The 22,335-nt window shown below is 41.5% G+C and overlaps 1 protein-coding gene across 4 annotated transcripts in view; it reads left to right on the forward strand.

Moving 5' to 3' along the window:
- The window catches only part of LOC139632877 (neuronal PAS domain-containing protein 3), a 287,252-nt gene that overhangs the window by 235,752 nt on the left and 29,165 nt on the right, over nucleotides 1-22,335 (forward strand). For all 4 annotated transcript variants that reach the window (XM_071498140.1, XM_071498141.1, XM_071498143.1 and 1 more), the window contains one exon: nucleotides 18,648-18,766. In XM_071498140.1, the coding sequence (XP_071354241.1) occupies nucleotides 18,648-18,766 (119 nt within the window). The remainder of the gene's footprint in view (nucleotides 1-18,647; nucleotides 18,767-22,335) is intronic.

Raw genomic sequence — 22,335 nt, forward strand, 5'->3', positions numbered from 1 at the left:
GATGAGTAAAAACATGTGTGGTCATGTACTGGATTGGATTGTATAATTTCTGACCATCTCAAAAAACAAATGTGAATTTAAAACGGTCTGCAGAGGAAAAACCAGCCTATTCACCAAAAAACGCTTTATATTCTACATCTTTTCAGTTTACAATGATACTGTGACAGTTTTAACATGAGAAATCCGGAGTAGCTATTGAAATTTTCATTTTTACACAAGACAGGTTTAGAAGATGATGTTGAAATGATGAAAAACTCTGACAAACTTATGCTTAGGTTTTCCCAAATCCAATAGAGTGCTGCAGGCATGGTGTTTTCTATCGGCCAACCTGGATGTCAGCATCAACCTGGTTCCTTCAACAAAAGGCCAATAAGATTTTCAGATTGGCTTTTGCATTATTGCTGAAAATAAGCAGTTTATAATATACAGTTTATGATACTTACACATTTAGTTCAGCACTTTGACAGTTTTTGAAGTCTAAATACAATTGCCTGAAGAAACAAGCTAATGTTAGGTTATAAACGAACTACACCACTGGATGCATGAATTTAACGTAATCACCACTGAATTTCCAACTTGTCATTAGTTTAGCTTTTTTACCTCTTTCATCTGCAAGAAGCTGCAAAGGCAGAGTGGTGGTTCATCGGTTTTCACTTTTTAAGACACATAACCACACAGTATTTTGGACATCTAACCAAAAACTCATAGACTTCAGGAGAAGGGAACCTGAAGCTAACCGTGTTTCCAGGTGTTTGGACTCATTCCTGCATCAATCTATAACAAACAGGTCAGAACAAGTGTTAGATTAAAACTCTGATACTGTCTTGTAGCATTTTACTAACATCGTGTGCAGCATCTAGCTAATGATATGTTAACATTTGGTCTTGGAAGAATTGCTTGGTTACCTCTGTGGGAAGCTACTTAGCCCAGGCATGCTCACATTAGCAGCTTGCATTAGAGCAGCCAAACACACTTAATCCCTACAGTTTTAGGCTAATGTTGTACTTTTGCTTTTGAAATGAGATTTTAAAAAAGACACAACACTCCAAACTCTTTTGACAATGACGGCTTCAGCTAATGGTCGACTGATTTTCAGCTAGCTTTTCAGTTAGCTCCCTACAAACTTACTGTCCTTTTTAACAAACTCCACCCACCACGATTAAACAAGCTCAAAGTTGCTTCATTCCCATGTGAAGTTCAGCAGGCTGCGTCGACATAATATATCAAGCTGACCCCATCGTTTTAATTACAGTCATGCTCATAAAGTATTGAGACCGGAGTTAAAATATGAGATGACCTTGGAGGAGAGAGATCTTCCTTTGAAGCCCGACGCTCCATTCAGCCCCTCTTGCAGTTAAAGAGAGTCATCTTTAAAAGCACATGACGCAATTTGACTAATATCAGTCAAGCTGAGGCTGAGAGGCTGCACGTCTCTAACTGTTCTGAAGGGTGAGTGGTTGAAAATTATTACTCATGAGTGTAATTCAGAGTCTGACTGAGAGGAGGGAAAACTCTGCCCGCGGCTCTTATTTTCCTCACTTCAGTGTTTTCATTACATATCATCAGTTGAGGGTCACAGGGAAGTGTCTAATGTATCTAATGTCTGCTGGCTGTTGACTTTGACCTTTGACCTCCTCACTGGAGGTGACTTGTAATACTAATGATGAAAGAACTGAGGAGGATTTTACATTTGAGCTGATATATAGATGCTCTGACCTGGGGCTGAAAATCTTGTCAGCTACAGTATTTAAAGTTTTTGTTTTTAAAAAGCTCCCATCTACTTTTGGGACAAATTCGGTATAATTTAAAACCTTCATATTGGAGGTTTTGTAAGGTTTCAGCCATTAACTGCAAATTTTAAAGGTCCCATATTTTACACTTGTGTTTTGTATGAAGTGTTGATATCCATCAGAGGATATATTTGTGGTTTTATATTATATTTGTATTGGAGAGTCAGTCACTGAACAACATCCAAATTCAACACTCAAATGCCTGTCTACTTGTTTTGAATGCAGCTCATTATCACAGTCCTTTTCAGCTCTTGAATAACGGATGATCCGTAAATGCATCACCAGAAGAATTTTGTCCATTTGCATTTGTAGAGTCTATAATCTCTGATGTCAAAGTAATTTTAAAACTTACCAAGAGGGCAACATTTCAAAAGCCATCCTTCCTCAAAACTGCATGACCACACGATGATGACATATCTGACAGAAATACAACAGTGGGAATTAAGTGTTCTTAAATTAAATCCCCCATTTCCTTTGTCTCTTATTATCTGAACTGAGGGTCTGTTCTTTGCTGCTGTAATGACCTGTTTTGCCTTCAGGATTCAATACAGTGAAGATGTCTTTCTAAACACTCGTGTTCAGAAGAGAACAGAGTAAAGGCCAAATATGTTCACATTTACAGCTGCTGAAAACCAAACCTCCCACACTGAATTCATGAAAACAATCTCAGTGTTTCTTTCCTTTCCTGTCCAACTTTTCTCAAGTTAAACCTTTGTTATTATTATCTTTGACTTAAAGGTCCCATATTTTATCTTCTCCAGTGTTTTAACTGAAGTGTTGATCTCCATCAGAAGATATATTTGTGGTTTTAAGAACCAAAACCATCTCAGTGTAGTTTTACATCTCCTCTCTCAGGCCTCTCTCTGGAGCTCTAGTAACAACAGGTCAATCAGCCAATCAGAAGAGAGGATCTTATTTTATACAATATGGGACCTTTAAAGGACAAAACAGTACCTGCAGTAGTTTGCCTTTGAACAACTTGCCTTCTGTCTGCACTCGGTTTCATTCACATTCACGCCATCAAACAGAGAAGCCCGCATTTAATTGAGTATTTATTTCAATTTTCTCTCATCAAACGGCAGAATTAGTTAGAAAAACACCCAAATTTCAAAGTCCTTCTGGAAGTAGGAGCAATTCTGCCCTCCAGGAAAACACCATAAGTTCTTCATTATTAGCTCCTTGCGGTCTAATTGTCCGCGGCGTCGCCTTATTTCAACATCATAAGTCTTTGATTATTGTTGCTAATTACACTATTAGCACAATGGAGGGGAATAATTCGTCATAATCACTCGCATTTATCATAATTACCCAAGTTTACAGTCACCTACGTTTAATGTCATTTAGAACGGCCATTGGCGGCGGCTGCTGCCCAAGGACAAACCCACTGAGTGTGTTTGTGTGTGTGTGTGTAAGAGTGTGTGTTCATGGTGAAGTGTGTTTCTATTTGCATTTGAAATGTCACTTGTATTCCACACCAGGAGGCAAAGGTCAGATCTGGCGGGATACACACACACACACACACACACACACACACACACACACACACACACACACACACGTCTTTCTTCACCTTTCATTCTGTTTGTCTCAGTTCTTAAATAAAACCCTGAACCTGTTAAGATCAGTTTGTAAGTGGACTGGAGGCTGAAGATCTTTGCTTCAGTGTGTAGCATTTCACACACACACACACACACACACACACAGTATAGATAACTGTAGCAAACAATGCATTTAAGATTTTCCTGTCTGTTTCTGACCAGTTTTATGAGCCAAGTTGTCCAAACAAAAGACAACAAAAAAAGCAGAAACTCATCACCTTTCACCTTTCATCACCACAGCATGACATCATCAGTTATTTCTAAAACCATCATCACAAATCACTGTTAAGACGACCCACCCACCCCCCACCTCCTCCAGTGAACGTGGCCTTTGCCGAGTTTGACAGTGTAGTTACCTTAGAACACAAACATCCTTGGTTATGTAATTAAAGCAATTTATGTATGAAGACCACAGGAACATGAACGCAGCACACATGCAACATGCAGCCCCTGTAAACGTTTTGACTGAAGCCCAGTCAACCTCGATTCAGATTCATTTTTAAAGCGTCTCCATCACTCGCTCGACTCATAGTAGAGATAAACTTCAGTGTACCACCACTGTATCACCACTGTAATTATTACAAAATCAAACTGCTGTTCATCTCACACCGCTATTCATTCATGTGAAACACCATATTAACAATTTTATTTATTATTGTTGACAGTGACAACGATGGATAGGGAGGTGAGGGTGTGATCAGGGACACTGGTCTGAGACACTGGGGCTGCAGAACATACTTAAGTGCTGTTAACATTTTAGTTCATCACCAGCTTTCAAGGAGCGGCAACAATAGAAAACATATCAATTCGACACAAACAACACTTCTATGATGTCATATCTCAGCTTTGGATTTATATTAAGCTAAAAAAGCTCTCTAGAAATCTCTAGAATGTTTGATTAAGTTACATGCAGAGTCTTCGATCTCGTCTTGTTAACAGTGTCTGTAATGATTCACGGTTCCCAGTTTCCCAGTTTAAGTACAGGGATGAAATCAGTGAACTGCTGAAGATAGAAATGTTTTGTTCTGTTAAGTTCTGGTTTCAGTCAGCTGTTGACAGACAGCTGGTTCTGATGACAGAGGGGGGGCAGGAGGGAGGTCTGAGTCTCGCTGCTGACCAGGAGGAACCGTCACCTCCAGCTGTTTCTGTTTTCTACTCATACAGTCACAGCGCCCGCTACAGCGTCGGAGAGCGATGGCGACTCCTGGAAGTACGATAGTGTGCGATTACGTTCACATTAGACACTGTACATGGGTCACTGCTCAGACTCCACAAAGCTGCACTTTCACCAGACAGGAGACACGCACATGAAGCAGCCTGCAGCCTCGACTGAACCCAACATTTCCTCCCACACTCTCAAAGCTCTGAAACATAAAGCGGTTCTGCCTTCTTTTTTAATGTCAGACCTGCTAAATGATTTCCACACAGCAGATCCTCTAAACTCCACACTCACTGGGAGAATTAGTCACAATGGATTTAGCAAAAGCGCTCAAATTAATTAAATCAGTGTCATGAGTGTTTTTTTAAAAAGAAAAGCAATAAAACCACTTGAGGCAAACAAAGAACTTTTCAGAGGCGCAGGATTATTACTAAAGCAAAATGATCCGTTTGGTTAAGTTTTATTAAACCACCGCCCGCTCGCTGGCGCTCTAAATGGAATCTTTAGAGTACACAATGGCCAATCACAGGCTATTATTATTAGAGTTTTCTAATTAGGCTTCTTAACGAGGACAGGCCTGTTTACAATGGGAGCCAGAGCTGTTCAGATAATGACGGCAGAGGACAGGGCGGCTCCGGACGACAAATAAAGCGCTCCTCTCCACTGTCTGTCTGTCACAGCAGCGATAACACGGGAACTTCTCAAGGTCCAAGACTCAACTTTTAATTTGTGGAGAGGCAGAGTGTGTGTGTGTGTGTGTGTGTGCTCAGTCTAACCAGGTTTAAAGAGATGGGACAGCGTGGTAGACATTATGAAGAGGTGTTTGTGTTAAACGAAGAATGTGTGTTTAAGTTTGAACATAACGGGAAAAAAGAGGGACGACAAGGAGGGGAGGAGGGGAGGAAGAAGTAAGAGAAAGGAAAGAGGAAAGAAGTTTTAAAAGTTGTTGGAAGTTAAGAAAAGAAAAAGAAGAAGGACAGATGGAGTGAAGACAAAGAAAAAAGAAAATGATAATGGAGAGGAGGAGGAAAGGAACAAAGCAAAGAAAAAATGAAAGAGAACAGAAGAACTGAAGAAAGGAAGGAACAAAGAAAGACAGATGAGATATAATGAATGAAAGAATAAAGAAAGGCTGAAAGAAGAAAGATGTAGCTGACAAGTTAGCTGGAAGAAGGAAGTTAGCACTTGGGTTTCAAGTAAAGATGATGAATGAAGGAAGAAAAGGAAAAGAGTTAAGTGAAGGAGATGACGAAGAAGATGAAGGAAAGAAGAACAAAAGGAGGGATGAACAAAGAAAGAAAAAAGATGACAGGCAAAAGATGATGGAGAGATAGAAGAAAAGAAGGAAGGAAGGAGAAAGAGAGAAACGGAGATGGAGTGTGAATGTCCTCGGGGCTGAGCTGCTGCTGGCAGAGAGCAGAGCAGGACCGAGGTCAAAGGTCACAGCTCTACGGAGGCTGGATGGGTTCACACACACACACACACACACACACACACACACACACACACTGTGCCTCAGTCTGCCTTGCAGCAATCTGACTGGTCACTCATCACTGCTGTCATGTGACAACCTCCTGACCTCACATGTGGAGGACTGATTGGATCGTCAGAGGGTTGATCTCCATCAGAAGATATATTTGTGGTTTTAAGAACCAAAAACCATCTCAGTGTAGTTTTACATCTCCTCTCTCAGGCTTCTCTCTGGAGCTCTAGTAACAACAGGTCAGTCAGCCAATCAGAGGAGAGGATCTGAGCCTTCATCACCATGAACACACACACACACACACACACACACACTATCCTGCCACCTCACATACTCACTACAGCATCAAATGAGGATTAATCCGCTGCTGAAAATAGTCCCAAACAAATGTAAATTTCCTCCTGTGTGTTTGGTAAAATCTACAGTGAGCAGCTGTTCTTGGAAAATGAAACTACATATTTGTTGACATTAAGAAAAGTAGGTCACGAGGTCACGACCAGCGACAGATCTCTTCATGTCTGGATCTTGATCTTCTTCAGACCCTCTGTAGAGGGAGTTTTGTGTAGAACAACACATGTGTGTCTGCTTCGTCTGATCAGAGACAATAAGTCGTAGTTTGTGTTCATCAGGAGCCGAAGCGGCTCTTCACAGACGTGTTTGTAAAACCAGTTAGCAGCTCGATGAGCACGGCCGCCGCGTCTATTCCTCCTCACGCCTTCCTCTGATTACGGATGCTAATCTGTTCAGTCCGTCCATCTGTCCCTCTCTCTGCCGCCGCCTGGATTCAATTACACCAAACACACTCCTCACCCTCTCTCTTTCTTCTTCTTCTTCTTCTTTTTCCTCTTCCTATTCTTCTTGTTGTGTTTTTCTTTTTTTTCCACCTCCCTTTCTTGTTTGGTCGTCTTTTATCTGGGGAGGCCGTCGTCTTCTGGCCAAACACAAACACAGGGACGAGGAGAGAGAGAGAAATTCAAGACAGAAGGACTCAGAGACACAAAGGAAGAAAGAGGAAGTGAGTTGGTGTGGATCAGCAGTGATGGTTCAAGTTTTGAGTTTTTTTTTGAGGTTTTAAAATGAATTTAATTTTATTAAGATTCATTTGAATTAAATGTGTTTTTGTCAGTGAGACATCTGTCAGGAATAATGATAATAATGTCCGTCCCAAACAAACTCATGAAACGTCTTCTGAGATGAACATTATGAGCTCCTGACTCACATGCTGGCAGCAGAAAGCATTAAACCTTACAGACACATACTAAGCTGCTCTGCACTGATTTATCATTACGCTTCCATAAAGTTCAGAGACTCACAAATTAAAAACAGAATTGTCAAATTGAAGCAGCAGAGGTCAGGATATCCGGACTTTTAGTCACTGGTATGAGTCAGGCTCCAAAACTACTGGATCCTACATTTCCCAAGATGCTTTTCATTAGGAGAACCACATCTTTCAAACTCAAACCTCCAGTTTATAAGACCTGCTTTTTGTTTGATGTTTTAAATCTCTGAGCCATGATAAGAGGCAAACCAGGCCAATATGAGATCTGTGCTATAGCGAGCACCTACTGCATGTGAGGCGTTTAGGGCACGTCTAGCCTGCACGTGAAGATGGCCACTGGCCATGATGAGTCTTTTCTGACTGAGCCTGCTCACTTCCTGTTCAGTCCTCACACACACACAAATGTCATGACAATCCAGTAGTTGAGATATTTCAGTCTGGACTAACCATGAGAGAGCTGAACTGCCCTTTTTGAGTTCAGTGTCCCGTTGTTACAATACATCAGCATTACGAACGAGCTGGACCGTGTCCGGGGTCACGCTGCTGGTCGGGGTCAGCGTGGCTGACAAATCCATCGGAGTCACATGATCTCAGCCCCTTCCTCCTGCGGCGTGAGCGTAGATGGGCTGAGAGACACACACATGATGTTGTAGTGCGGTGGATTCAGTGTTTGTCCTGCGGCTGAGCTGTTTCCAGTGTAAATGCCACCGGAGAAGCAGCTGGACGCTACGTTCAGGCGTCTGTCCTCTCTCCGGGAAATCTGATATTTGTGATATTTGTAGTGTTTGCTTTAATTTGTTTTTTTCCATCTCAAACATCACACAGACAGAGCTGTGGCTTTACCTGTTTCACATCCAACTGGGGAATTGGTGTGTGTGTGTGTGTGTGTGTGTGTGTGTGTGTGTGTGTGTGTGTGTGTGTGTGTGTGTGTGCGCGCGTGCGCGCGTGCGTGCGTGCGTGTGTGCGTGTGTGTGTGTGTGTGTGTGGGTCTGTTTTGTTTTTACTATTTTTTCTTGTAGTTTCCTTTGTGCAGCCTCTTGAGGTGTTTGCTTTGTTCTCATCTTTTATTTTATCAATATTCTTCCTGTTCTTCCTGTTTTTAGTCTGTTATTATGTGAGTTGAGGCATTGTGTTGATGTTTTTCAGATAAGATATTGTTTCTGATTATTTTAATTACCTTTTATGTGTGTGTGTGTGTGTGTGTGTGTGTGTGTGTGTGTGTGTGCGTGTCTCTCTCTCTTGATCAAACACACACACTGTTGTGTGTTCAGAGATGTAAAATCATCCAGTTTGACAGTTTAACACTTTTTTTGAGGCAGGATTTTACACCTCTGTAGAACAATAATAATAATTTCCCCCATTTCAATAAAATAAAGTTTAAACTGAATTAGCACAGAGCTACAAGCTACATGCTATGAGCTGTTCATTTGTGTGCGTTGACTGAAACTGAACCAGAAGCGTCCTCACGTCCTCCCTCCTCTGTCTCTCTGTCCTTCTCCTTCTCCATCTTTCCGTCACTCTTTATTCAATCACGTCTCCATCTGTCTCCCTCTCTCTGTCTGGAAGTAATTATGCTGGTTGCAGATACAGACAATTACTTATTATCTCTTTGTTTTGTGCGTGTGTGTGTGTCTGTTTCTTCATGACCTCTGACCCTGTTCAAAACAAAGACGAGCTGTCAGTCTCATCGTCCGTATCAGAGAAAGCAGATTGTCTTTTCATTTACTCTCATCTTCACTCTCTCCGTCCTCTCTCCGCTAATCGTCGTCTCTCCGCTTCATGGCCACAAATATGTGGACATCCTCCTCTTCTCTGTGTTTCCAGTCTCTCCGGGTACATTAGAGCATCAGCGAGGTCCAATAACGTCTCCACAACCAACTGAGAAAATCCTTCTAGACCTCTGCAGTCCACTGCAGGAATTTTGATTTTCTGCAACAAAATTTCAGCACCACCAGGAGGTGACATCAATGCAGGGCCCAGGTACAGACTTTTACCCATCATGCATCAGGGTCAAATAATAATAATAAGAAGAGCAGTGGAGAACTTTTGTCGGACCAACAGGTGGACCAGGAGATTTCACAGTGTGTGTCACAGATGGGGAAACAACACAAAACCAACCGGTGCAGAAAAGGTTCACAAATCACACAGTGGAGCAAACCAGTGGATTGATGTTTTTGACCTTTGACCTCCGTCTGTCCTACTGGTTGTATGTTATTTCAATAACTGCATATTTGTTTGTGATTGTTGCTACACAGAAGCAACATAACAACTATTGTTTGGGGCCTGGGCTGGTTGTCCTAGGTCCCTGTGTTAATTCTAATGTCAGTTAAAGAGCTCAGCACTGGTTGGTTTCTGGTTCTTGGGGATGCACAGGGATAAGTGTCACGTTGAAACAGGAAAGGGACAAAAAGACAAAGCTGGACACAAACCATTGTCACTTCATGTTGCAGCATCAAGACCAGGGAAAACAGATCCAGAACCTGGAACTGGGTGTCCACATACCTTCGGCCATGTATCTCCCTCCATCTTTTCCTTCTATAACCTCTCTTACTCCATTCCCCCTCCCTCCCTTTGTTTTACTGTCTTTCTCTCTTTCCCTCTTCTGTCTTCTTTTCATAAGCAGATCCGTTCCCAGAAGAGGAAGAGGAGAAGCTAAAGACAGATTAGAAAAGCCTTAAAGTCCCGACACAGGGAGATCACTGAGGAGGAGGAGGAGGGGAGGAAGGGGGGAGGAAGATGAGATGGAGGAGAAGGGGAAGTGTCTCTGTGGAGGAAAGACAGAAAAAAAGACCAGAAAGAAAGACAAAGGGTTCAAGGCGTCTCCAGACTATTAGAGCACTGTTTGATTTGAGCTCATTGTTCTGATGAGACTGTCAAAATAAAAGTCTTTTTTATCACCGCAGAGGGGAGGAGGGAAGGTGAGGAAGATGTGGAGGAGGAGGGGCTTTACCTTTCTTTACCTTTGGTTCCCAGGCTTTTGCATTGTGGGAAAAGGCTTTGAGGAAATCTACCATCTCACACACACACACACACTTTGCTCTGTACTTTTGTGTGAAACAGTTTGAGGTGTGTGTGTGTGTGTGTGTGTGTGTGTCTGTGTGTGTGTGTGTGTGTGTGTGTGTGTGTGTAATGGCAAAATCCAAACTCTTCTATTTTGAAATTTGACTTAAATTGAATGTTTTGTTTTGTCAAACTGTCACTCCTCCTCTTCCTCCTCTTCCTCTTCTTCATGACCCTGTCTCCTGCTCTTCCTCCTCTCCTTTTCTATACTCCTCCCCCTTTCTCTCCTCTGCCTCTCCATCCTTCTCCTTCCTGTTTTCTCTCTCTTCTTCTCTTTCTGTCTGCCTTCCTCCTTCATCATGCACCTCATTCTTTTCCTCCTCCTCTCCCTCTTCCTGTTTGTACCTTTATCTCCTTCCCTCTCCTCCTTCTCCTCTTCATCATCCTCTCCTCACCTCCTTACATCCTTCCTTTTTCTGCCTTCATCCTCACCCCTTTCCTTTTCTTCCCGTGTTCTCCTCTTCCTCCTCCTCATCTATTTGTCCCTCTCTTCTTTCTACTCCTTCGTCCTGCTACCTTTGCCCCTCCCCCTCCTCCTCCACCTTCAGTAAACCGAAAAATGATCACCTGGGTTTTTCTTCCTGACACAATTTGTCAAATCCTCCCTGATAGGAAACACATTCTATTCATGAGGCGAGTCTTGCCTCCTCCCTCCTCCCCCTCCTCCTCCACCTCCTCCCCCTCCGCCCTCCCTCCTCCTCCCCCCCTGACGGTAGCAATTCAATTACAGCTGTGGAGGCGATAGTGAGCGGGAGAGGCAGGAATATGACAGGACAGTTACAGAGTGTTTGCACAATTAAACTTTCACTGACAATACTCAGTGTGTGTGATGAGTGTGTGTGTGTGTGTGTGTGTGTGTGTGTGTGTGTGTGTGTGTGTGTGTGTGTGAGCGAGCTGCGGCACATTTGCCATGATTCCCTCTCACCCTTCACTGATCTCCCTTAGCTCCTGCTGTTGCATTGTGGGTAAGGAGAGGAGGCCTTTAAACTGGTTAAAGGAACAGTTCAACTTTTTTTTTTGCATTCTCTCAGAGAGAGATGTAGAGATCGATATCAGCATCATGTCTCTGTGTTCAGGATATGGTTAGCCTAGCTTAGCATAAAGCAGTGGCCGGCAACTGGCCCCCAGAAATAATATCTGATGATTTTCAGTGTTGTTTTGCTGCAGAAACAGTTTTAACAGTGTTATCATATAATGTGGTTTTGTGTTGTTTCCTTTCTATGGTTTGATTTCACAGATATTTTCGGTTGATCAGTGTTGATGTTTCACAATGAGATCATCTCCATGTTTTTATGGATGAATAAATTGAACTTTGAACCCTCACATGGGGTCTGAATGAATGAATGAATGAATTAATGAAATGTAAATGTGAAAATACATTTAAACGTGCTGAATGAGCAAACCTGCGAACGTTGTTTAAGTCGATGTGTTTATTATATAGTCGGTAGTGGTGAGGTAACAGGAAATGACGGGGAACTTGAAACGCTCAAGCCGCCATTTTGCCCAAACTTTTTTCTTAAGTTTCCTGAAGCTGAACACGACAGCGAGCGATGATCCCTGTTCATGTGATGTGTCTTCTTCATGTGTCTGCTGCATCATGGCACACATATGAAGCCAGTTATAGCTACATCCTCCTCACTTCCTCACTCCGCCTTCAGTTTGTCGTGGTGGTGTCTCGTCGTGGCGGCGACGGCGGCTGGTGGAGGTTACAGCGACCTTGCTGTAGCTCGCTTTGTCTCGCCGCCGTTAGCTAGTTATCAGTCGGACACAACGGGCGCCCTGAACCAGGCAGCACTATTAGACTCTCTGACAATGATACACCGTCCCACCGAGACTTCACACACACACACACACACACACACGTGGAAAGAAACCCTGGGCACTCTGAGTATTGTCCAAAGATCACAGGCGTAGGTGAGTTGTTCTTTTTAATTAATCATTTGTCCTTCAAACGGGGGAAAGTTTCCGTGCCGTAGATAATTAGGTCCCAGAGTCGGGCGGCGGCGGAGCCGGCAGCCACCTGCTGCCTTTGTAGCGCTAATCTTTGTCTTGTAGGAGCGTCGTCCCCAAAGACGCCACGGCAACGCACGCCGAACAAGCAGAATGAGAAAACACCTCTGAATCCCCACATGATCCTCCTCCTCCTCCTCCTCCTCCTCTCTGCTTCTTCTTCTTCTGCTCATCTTCTTTTTCTTCTTCCTCTTTTCACGTCTTCTGCTCCTTTCCTTTTTTTTGTTCTGTCCATCTTCTTTTTCTTCCTCTCGCTCCCCCTGCTCTTCCTCCTTCTCTCCTTCTTCTGTTGTTATGTTCATGTTTTTGGACTGTCCGTCCATCTGTCCGTCTCAGTCTTTCCATTAGGAACACCTGGAGGTTTCACAACATCTGGCACAAACATCCACTTAGACTCAAAGATGAACTGAAAGGTCAAAGGTCACTGTTACATCACAAAGCTTTTTTTTGGCTCAAGAATTAATTTGCTAATTATGACACAGTTTAACACAAAGTCTAATAGGATGAAGTGGTGAAGTTAATATCCAAAAGGTCAAAGGTCAACTTCATGGTGACATCATAATGTTCTGCAAACACTTAATACCTTAAAATTAAATTAAAATCCTCTACTTCCTCTTTCTCTCCAGTTTTCTTCTTCTTGCGTTTGTCTTTTCTTTCTTTCACTCCTTCTCTGACTTCTTTTCTTCTCTTCCCTTTTTTCTTCCTCCCATTCTTCCTCCTCACCCTCTTTCTTTTCCTTCCTCCTCATCTCCTTCGCTCCTCCTCTGTTCCTCTTCCACTTCCTCTTTTTTATGTTGATATTTTTGTCTCCCCTCCTCTGTTACTCCTTCTTTCTTCTTCTTTTGTTCATCTTCTCTTCCTCTCATCCTTCACTCCTCCTACTCTTCTGTTCATCTTTCTGCTCACCCTTTTCCTCACCCTCCTCTTTCCCCTTCTGTCCTTCTTTTTCTACCTCACTTTCTCTCTTTTCTTTCCTCTCTCTCCCTTTTCTCCTCCTGCATCTGTTCTCCCTTCATTCATGCAGAAATTGTTTAATTGTAAACGAACACACACACACACACACACACACACACACACACACACAAACATGTATAAAAATGAAAGGGGAGTGTGGGTGTGTGTGACAATGAAAGTGATATCTTGTGTGTGTGTGTGCGTGTGTGTGTGTGTGTGTTTCTGTGGGGAAACTAATCCCATTAATTCAAAGTGCATAACAAAGAGAGAAAGCGGGTCCAGCTCCCCTGTCGTTCGTCTGTCCTCCCTCTCTCTCTCTCTCTCACTCCCTCCATCATCATTATTCCTCCGTCAGATCGGCGGCTGATTTCCTGGAGGACCGAGAGAGTGCCGACCGACTGACGGAGGGATGGAGGGATGGAGGAGGGAGGGAAGGAGGAGACAAAGATTTTTACCTCCTCCTGGGATCCTTGTGTTGTTTCCTTCTCTTCTTTTCCTCCTTCACCCCTTGCTCCCTATTTCCTTCCCTCTGTCTCTCACACTTTCATTCATACTTTTTCCTTTTTCTCTTTCTGTCTATTTCTCTTTCTACTTCTTTCTTTCCCTCATTCATCTCCATCTTTTCATTTTATATTCTCTTGTTTTTATCTTTCTCTCTTTCCACCTCTTCTCTCTCTCTCTTTTCATCTTTTGCTTCTTTCTCTCCATCTGTCATCCATTCCTTTTTCTTCTTCTATTTCTCAGCTTTCACTCCTCTTTTCTCTTTGCTCCTTCTTTTTCATCCCTCCTTTAGTTTTTCATAATTATTTGTCCGCTCACCTCTTCCCCCTTTATTCTTCCCTTTCTTTTTTCTTTTATGATTTTCTCCTTTCCATTTCTCTTTCCACCTCTCTTTTTCACTTTCCTCCATCCTCCTCTTTTGCTTCCTCACCTCCATCTTTCTTTCTCCTTCACTTTTTGTTCATTTACTCTCCTATTTATCTTCTTTTCCTTCTCCATCCCTTCCTCCTCCTCTTTCCTTCCCCTTTATTTATCCATCTGTTTTTTACCTCTCATCTCTCCATCCCTGTCTCTCTACTCTTTTACCCTTCTTCCTCTCTTCTCTTTCATGTCGTTTGTCTCTCTTCCTCCGTTCCTCCCTCCTCCCCTTTATTCCCTTCACTCTCCCGCCATTTTCTTCTTTTCCTCTCTCCATTTCTCTCTCTCTCTCTCTCTCTCTTCAAGGACATTTATATTATAAAGGATGAATTTGCATATTAATTCATTTCTTTCAATTTTCTCAGATTAGACGTTGTCAACACGTATCAGCGCTGATCAAACCACCACGTCCACCAGAGACCTGTGTGTGTCTGTGTGTGTGTGTGTGTGTGTTGAGGAAAAAAGGAGGGAATGCAACCCGCCTGTTCATGAACACAAAAGTACACACACACACATTCACTAACTAAACTGTGCAGCGTGTGCACAAATACACAAGCGCACAAATATGTGTTAAAAGATGAATGAGACCGTCCTCATTAAAGGAACAGTGTGAGTCGTTTGTTCAGATGCCTTAAACGTTGTCTTTACATTGACCTGACACACCGGCTCTGAATGATGGTGTCGTCTCAGACAAAGGTGCAAACTGTGCGACATCATTCAACAAGACGGCTTCACCAGGTGGATTCTCAGAGAGACGGGGTTGATGCTGGACGGGGTTCTACTGCTCTAATGCTCCAGCCGATCAGTGTATGTTCAGTGGTACCAGTATTTTCTGACTGGGGCAAGGAGACTGTCCTCTCATGGAAAACTGAGCATCAGTCAACATTTGTTCATGTGACAAAGCTCCTCTGAACCAAACCCAACCTCGATCACAGCGTCGTCACACCTTAAAACAGACTCAGTCACTGGAAGCTGTAGGACAGGGGTTCCAAATCTGATTTCTAGATAAGGTCAAAGGTCAGGAACAACTAGTGAAAATAAATCCCTTTTATCAAATTTTCTTACACCTTACAACCAAAAGAAATGGCACCGTTTGCCTACAATTGTTTGCTTGTGAACCTTAGCCGCTCTCACTTTAATGTGCACCGTAGTGTTATTAGAAATTTTAACTTAAACCTGATTAACTTACTTTTCATGTTTCAACAAATAAAGTGCCTTTGTTTTCATACAAGAATAAACATATTAAACAAACTGAACTGAAAGTGCAACGAAACAAGACACTGTAACATCTAAATGATTGAGGAAAAAGTTACAGACGCCCTGAGAAAGTTACAATACAGAGCAACCTAGTGTGAAAAACATCACTGAAGCGCGTCAACGTTGCCACGGTTACATCTCGCCGTAAAAATCTAAAATATGTTGTATTTTACAAAACTATATTTTTTTTGAATGTCATAAACGTCCATTGTATTGTACCAATGCATTGCTAATATAACGTGTGGGCTGGGTCCGGATTGACTTGCCGTTCGGTCCGTCGGGGTCCTGGTCTGGGTGGATGGTGGTGAACACAGCCCAAGACTTTGACACCAGATACCAAGGTCCTGAGTCTCTCGTGTGGTTTGGTTTAATTTCAGTTCAATTCAGTTTTATTTGTATAGCGCCAAATCATAATATACATTATCTCAAGGCACTTTACAGGGTAAGGTCAAGACCTTACTTTGTCACAGAGAAAAACCCAACAGTTCCCACAAAGAGCAAGCGCTTGGCGACAGGGGGGAGGAAAAACTCCCTTTAACAGGAAGAAACCTCCAACAGAACCGGGCTCAAGGTGGGGGGCCGTCTGCCTCGACCGGTTGGGTTTAGGAAGAGATAAAAAAGGGGTGGTGGGGGGAGGAGAGAGGAGAAAGAGAGAGAGAGAGAGAGACCAGGAACAGCTGTGTAGGTCATGGTGTTATCAATAATAATGACAGGTAACAGTGGTTAATAGTAATGATGAGTAGTGGTGGATCTGGATCCTGCTGCTCCAGAGGCAGTTTAGGTGCCAAACACACTTTGGTAAGGAAGGTGGTGTTGGTTTTGTTTTGTGTGGTTGTGGAAACTGCTGGTTTGTGTGATTTGTGTTTGTGACCTGTCAGACCTCACACATTAACCTGGAGAGAACGTTCATATTATTATTACTGATGGAAATGATGGACAAAACACAGGGTTCTTAAAAAACGCAGTGATACAGCTGAAGGGCTGTCCTACTGAAGTGTGTGTGTGTGTGTATGTGATGAGACGGGGCGTTCCCAGCTGTCTCTCCTCCCATCACTCCTCTCTGATGGATGGAGAAGTTATGAATATGCAGTTGATTTCTGGGAGCTGATGGCAGCTGACAAATGGAGCATCTCACCTTCAGTAACCGTTGCTGCTTCCTGACTGTGGTGGGGGGGGGGGGGGTTGAAATTGCACTTGCTGTGTGGGATTTTGTGTTTTGAAGGACAAGACTGTTGCTGACGGGTTAGAGTAATAATCTGAGTCTGTTTTGTTGTGATTGATTCTGGTGACGTCACTGCAGGTGATCAGGGTCCAAAATCTGAACTAACACAAATCAACAGGAAACTTCTGCAGTTGATTATTGACATCAACACAATTCTTTTTTGTATTACAAGTTTTCTGAAATTTCTGGTTTAAATGTGCAAATGATCAAATATTTGCTAATTTGCAGACATTTCCAGAACAGAAATATGACACTGGAAAAATACAGGGGCACAATTCTTGTTTTATTTTATTGACATAGTTTAGTAAAAGATTTTTACTGACGGGATTTTTTCTCCTTTTTAATTTCTTCATAAATTAGAAAATACTGTCCAAGCAAATCAGGCTATGAATGACATTAAAAACAAACATTCACTATAGATGGGAAAATATAATTTAGTTTTTTTTTCATTTCAATTGTTTTCATGTGTTACAAAGTTTATTATTATTTAGTAAATTACATTATTAATAAAAAAGCATCAAACTTGACTATTGCATCAAAAAAAAAAAAACTCCTGCCTGCTTCATCTTAAGGCGGAAGACTTTTATTTTGACAGTCCTGACAGGAGAAGATTACAGCCTTCAAACACACTGAGTATTTCTCCTTAACAAACTTTTAATTTGTGCCTGAACTTCCTGTTTGTCTCATCTCTTCTCTACTGACGTGTTTTGACATTTCACGGTTTCACGGTCCCGAGCTGCTTCCGTGTGATTGGCGGTTTGACAGCAGCTGTGATTGGCTGACCCGTCCTGCTGACACAATGAATGTATTTATTTGTTTTACACCGATTAAAATCATTTCACTCATGTTTCAGTATAAAACACTTCTCCACCCCTGACTTTCTGACTTTCTGAAGGCCTCTTGGTGACATTTGTTGTTGAGCATCGATATTTCCACAAACCTTGAAAAAAGGAATTATGAATGTCCTGATTCTTGACAAGTTGACAAATGTGAGTTGTCCCATAGCAATACTCTGGAAATCCTGAGCCTCTCTCCGCTCTGTTGGACGCTGCAGGATGGTGATTGTTTGTGATGAGATTATTTTCTAAAATGAGACTGGAGTTATTTGAAATCTAACAAACTGTCTTTCAAAATGGTTGTTTTCTTATGTTTTTTGATGAAATTCATTTACAGAGCCACCCAATTTAAACAGTTTATCAGTATTTGAGTCAGTTTTGTGTCCAATTCAATGCTCAGATTCTCATTCACTGCTCATGTTTAGAATTGTTGGTCTAAATATCAGTATAATAACCCAAAACCAACAACTGATATCTGGGGAGCACCAACTTGGGATCTGAGTAATGTGCTTAAAATTTAGATTTATTATTTCAGGTTATGAATATAAGATTATAATAATATTGTAATTAAAGCTCCACCCAGTCTAAAGGTAGATGTCCATGTGTTTGTGATTATAAAGCAGGTCTAGGTTCTATATTAATACTGTGAAAGTATCAAAGCCTCAGTCCACAGAGAAATGCACACAGCCTGTATTCAGAAACTGAGCCTTAAAACCAGCCGTCAGGACTTCTGGAACTTTGTGATGTCACAACAAAGCAGTCACCGCCCTCAGCCACACCCCAAGCTCCGCCCACCTGAACCCAACATCCAACCTTGCAGGATTAGGTTTCTCTGAGTGTTTACCTGAAATGTGCTATATTTTTATTGGATCACTCAGAAAACAGTCAGAGACTGAGATGGTTTTTGGTTCTTTAAACCACAAATATATCTTCTTATGGATATCAACACAAAAAAGTGTAAAATATGGGACCTTTAATGACATTTTCTGAAAGCACAACACAACCAACACTATGACATCCGATAAGTTTGAATTATCCAGTGTAAATATGATTGTGTTCTCTGTGTGTCCCTGTTCCTCAGTGGAGTCCAGCAGCCCCAGCCTCCTGGCTCCTGATAACTCTCTGGAACGATCCTTCTTCATCCGGATGAAGTCGACGCTCACAAAGAGAGGAGTGCACATCAAGTCCTCAGGATATAAGGTCAGGCTGCTGCATTAGAAACATATATTATATAAAATACTTTTTACTGTATAAAACACTTCAGAAAGGTGCTGACTGGGAAATTGTTTCTAAAATTAAAACACACTGAAATCAGTAACCACCGTTTTCTGAGGGGTGAAATGGACCTTGTTGAACTTTTCACTGATGTCACAGTTTATCCAACATAAAAATACTGTGGAAACTTTGAACTGTTTTCAGTTATATTATTATTTTATCTGCATTTTACGTGGAGGGCAGTTTTAAAGAACTTAAAAAAACAATGAGTTAGCTTCATTTAATGACAGAACAGATTTCACGACTATGGTTAAAGTTATTGAAATACTGATGTGATGTATTTTAATTGTGACTGCTGTTATCTATTTGTTAGCGTAGCTGTCAGTCAGTATTGTCTAAATATGAGGCTGAAAAATCACAGTTTATCCCACATTAATGCACGGTTTCCTCACGGTTGACATCAAAGTTTTCAAACCGCTGTAAAAAAAGAAATGGATTCAATGATTTCAGTGAATTCACTGATTAACCATTTATGAACACATGAATGTAATGGTGTAGTATCTTTATAGCAATGACTGGTTTCAGTAAACAGGGAAAAAAACTCAGTAGACTGATGTTAATATAATACTGACCACGCTTTTATTTTGTCATAAAAAAAAGAATCACTTCCTCTTTTGCTACAAGGGAGGCCGACAACTGAATCATCAATGAAGTTTGATGTTTTATTCTCATAGTGTGTGTGTGTGTGTGTGTGTGTGTGTGTGTGTGTGTGTGTGTGTGTGTGTGTGTGTCTGTGTGTATGTGTGTGTGTGTGTCTGTGTGTATGTGTGTGTGTACACCATGTTCCACCTGGCAGACTCAGATCACATGCAAATCACAGTGGAGACAGAGAAGCACATAAATATTCACACATGCATGCATATATTACACATTTGCACTCACTTGACACACATGTCACCACAACACACACACACACACACACACACAATACAGCGTCACAGTTAGTAGTTTGAAAGCTGTGGGGTTGCAGTACAAGCTGAAGGTGTAAGAAGCTGATCCAGTCCCGAGGCAGCTTCCTCCTCCTCCTCTTCCTCCTCTTCCTCCTCTATGACATAGCGCAGTTGTTCCTTTGAGCAAAGCACCTGAATGTGCAGCGGTTTCAGTGTCCAGTCACTGCAGATAGTGGTAAAGCAGAATTTATTTATATCCTCACAAACACGTGGAGGAAGCTTGGTGACATGGTGCAGTCTCGTCTCTCAGAAACTGTTTCTGATTTGCACCTGAAGAAGAGAGAAACATAAATCCACTTTTTACCAACATGATAAGGGAATGTCAATCAATGCATCTTCAAATTTTCAAATTTATTTTCCAACAACATCCACTTGTACAGCATGGTGAATGTTTTTCTTCATGGAAACTTAAAAGACATGATTAGGGACAGATGAAGATGTGGAAACTGAAGATATAGAAACGTTGATACCATGTTCAGTGAACAAATATTTTATTTTAATCTTATGAATTCACGTTAGAAACTGACATATATAATATAAAATAATATAATAAATACATTTGATCCATCCAGATAATATCATGCTCAATTTCTCACATTTATAACAAATCAAATTTCATGAAAATGGATTCAGAATGAAGCGAGTTACAGTCGGGCTTGTAGTGAAGTCTGCAGCTCTGGTGGATCTTGAACACTTGTTCACACACATTGAAATGATCAGCAGTGACCCAGGAAGTTTTACCTGAAACCACAACATTTCACAGTTATTAAGTGATTTGTTATATTTACAGTAGATATCGCAGTATAGTATATTAACCTTAAACTACGTTCTTTCTTTGCCTAATTCTGACCACATTCCATTAAATGTTGGCACTGAAAATAATATGTGATAATGAAACAAAACCTGAACTGAAAAAGGAAACAATAGCATCTGAAGATTTAATTTAATTTAATTAAAAAACACATCATAATGCAAAAAATATCAAAATCAAATAAGATAATAAGATTGTAAGATTACAGTTTTTTATGCCTGAGTTTTGTGTTTTATATTCAACTTTTTTCAGTGCCAATGCAGCTTTATTTATAAAAGTTTTTCACTGCCATTTTTTTTGTTTTCCAGCTCAGGTTTTGTTTTCAATAACAACTTTAATGTTACCGCTGTAGCACCGCAGAAATTACGCTTCACTCATAAAGCAATGGGCAAAACCAATCAGGAAACAGAGTGTCTAAGACAGGGGTGGGCAATTATTTTTTCCAAAGGGCCACATGAGAAACCTGAGCTGTGTTAGAGGGCCAAACCAACAATAACCTGAACTTAAATATATTCAATATTAGTTTTCTGCAACTGTAAAGAGCAGTAAATTATATCATTTGAATTTACTGCTACTGGTAATCAAAATTGTGGAGTAAGTCAAAAATACAAGTCATAAACCGGAAAACAATAATTACATCAGTATTTCATTTTATTTTTAACACATAACTCAGAAAGACTGAATAGTTGTTTTGCAATTAATTAACTTTCTAGCGATTTTGTGGGATATGACATAACTTGCCTTGGCAGCTGCTCCCTGGATGCATGAAGTTTCGTAAAAAAAAAAATCCTTGTTGCTTTTGCAGTTTAGCAAAGCATCAGCCTCCTTGACCCGCTCTTCATCAGACAACGTCTTGTATTTTTCTGCATGTTTGGTCGTGTAGTGCCAATTTAAATTGTAGTCCCTAAACACAGCGACCTGTGCACCAAGCTTTTCCTTTAACATCTGTAAATAACTATTTTGCAGCCCATGCCTTGTTAAAAATGTGGCATTCGGCATCAATCTTTCTGTTTTTCGCATGAGCTGATATTTAGAGGGTCTGTCGGTGAGCTTTCACCTGCACATGTGTCCGTACATAATTAAAAGTCACACTTTCAAAATAAAAGCAGCACAGCGTGGATGGCGTGGACTAGTTTTCATTTACATGTCTTGTTTGTGAGTGACCGCACACGGGCCGGACAGTAAGGGTCAAGGGGCCGGATGTGGCCCGCGGCCGTAAAATGCCCAGGTCTGGTCTAAGAGATAGGGTTGCAAAGTAACTACTAGTATGAGCCAGTAACATGCAACATGCCAAGCTAGCTGGCTTGCTCCCAGTTAGCAAGCTAGCTAGATTTGTTGCTGACAGGATAACAACCTAAAACAGTGAAGTCAAGGAGATATAGTCTTCTGTATTTATATCATCGAAGCCTGTCCTCTTACTTCCACACCTCACTGCGTCTCTGGAGCAGTTTACACTCCAGCAGAGCAGGTTCTGTAAAATCAGCAGGAGTGACACGGCTAATGTGATCGCTCCCTTTATTTCCCAAAGGTCAGTATTGTCAAGACATTTTTTGCAATCTTTTAACAGTGCAAATTTGCATGTCAAAAGAAGTGTGTGTAAGCTCCACTCTGAGTTGCGTTGACACTGAAAACAAATCCTCTCTGACTGTGGTAAAATACACTGAAATGAATGGAGGTCCTGCTGCCGGATGAGAGGACAGAGATCAGTTTCATGTCTGTTCATCCAGGACAGA

Source organism: Trachinotus anak, unplaced genomic scaffold (genome assembly GCF_046630095.1).
Source record: "Trachinotus anak isolate AG129_WGS33_773 ecotype Australia unplaced genomic scaffold, CSIRO_AGI_Tana_v1 ptg000015l, whole genome shotgun sequence".
Lineage (NCBI taxonomy): Eukaryota > Metazoa > Chordata > Actinopteri > Carangiformes > Carangidae > Trachinotus > Trachinotus anak.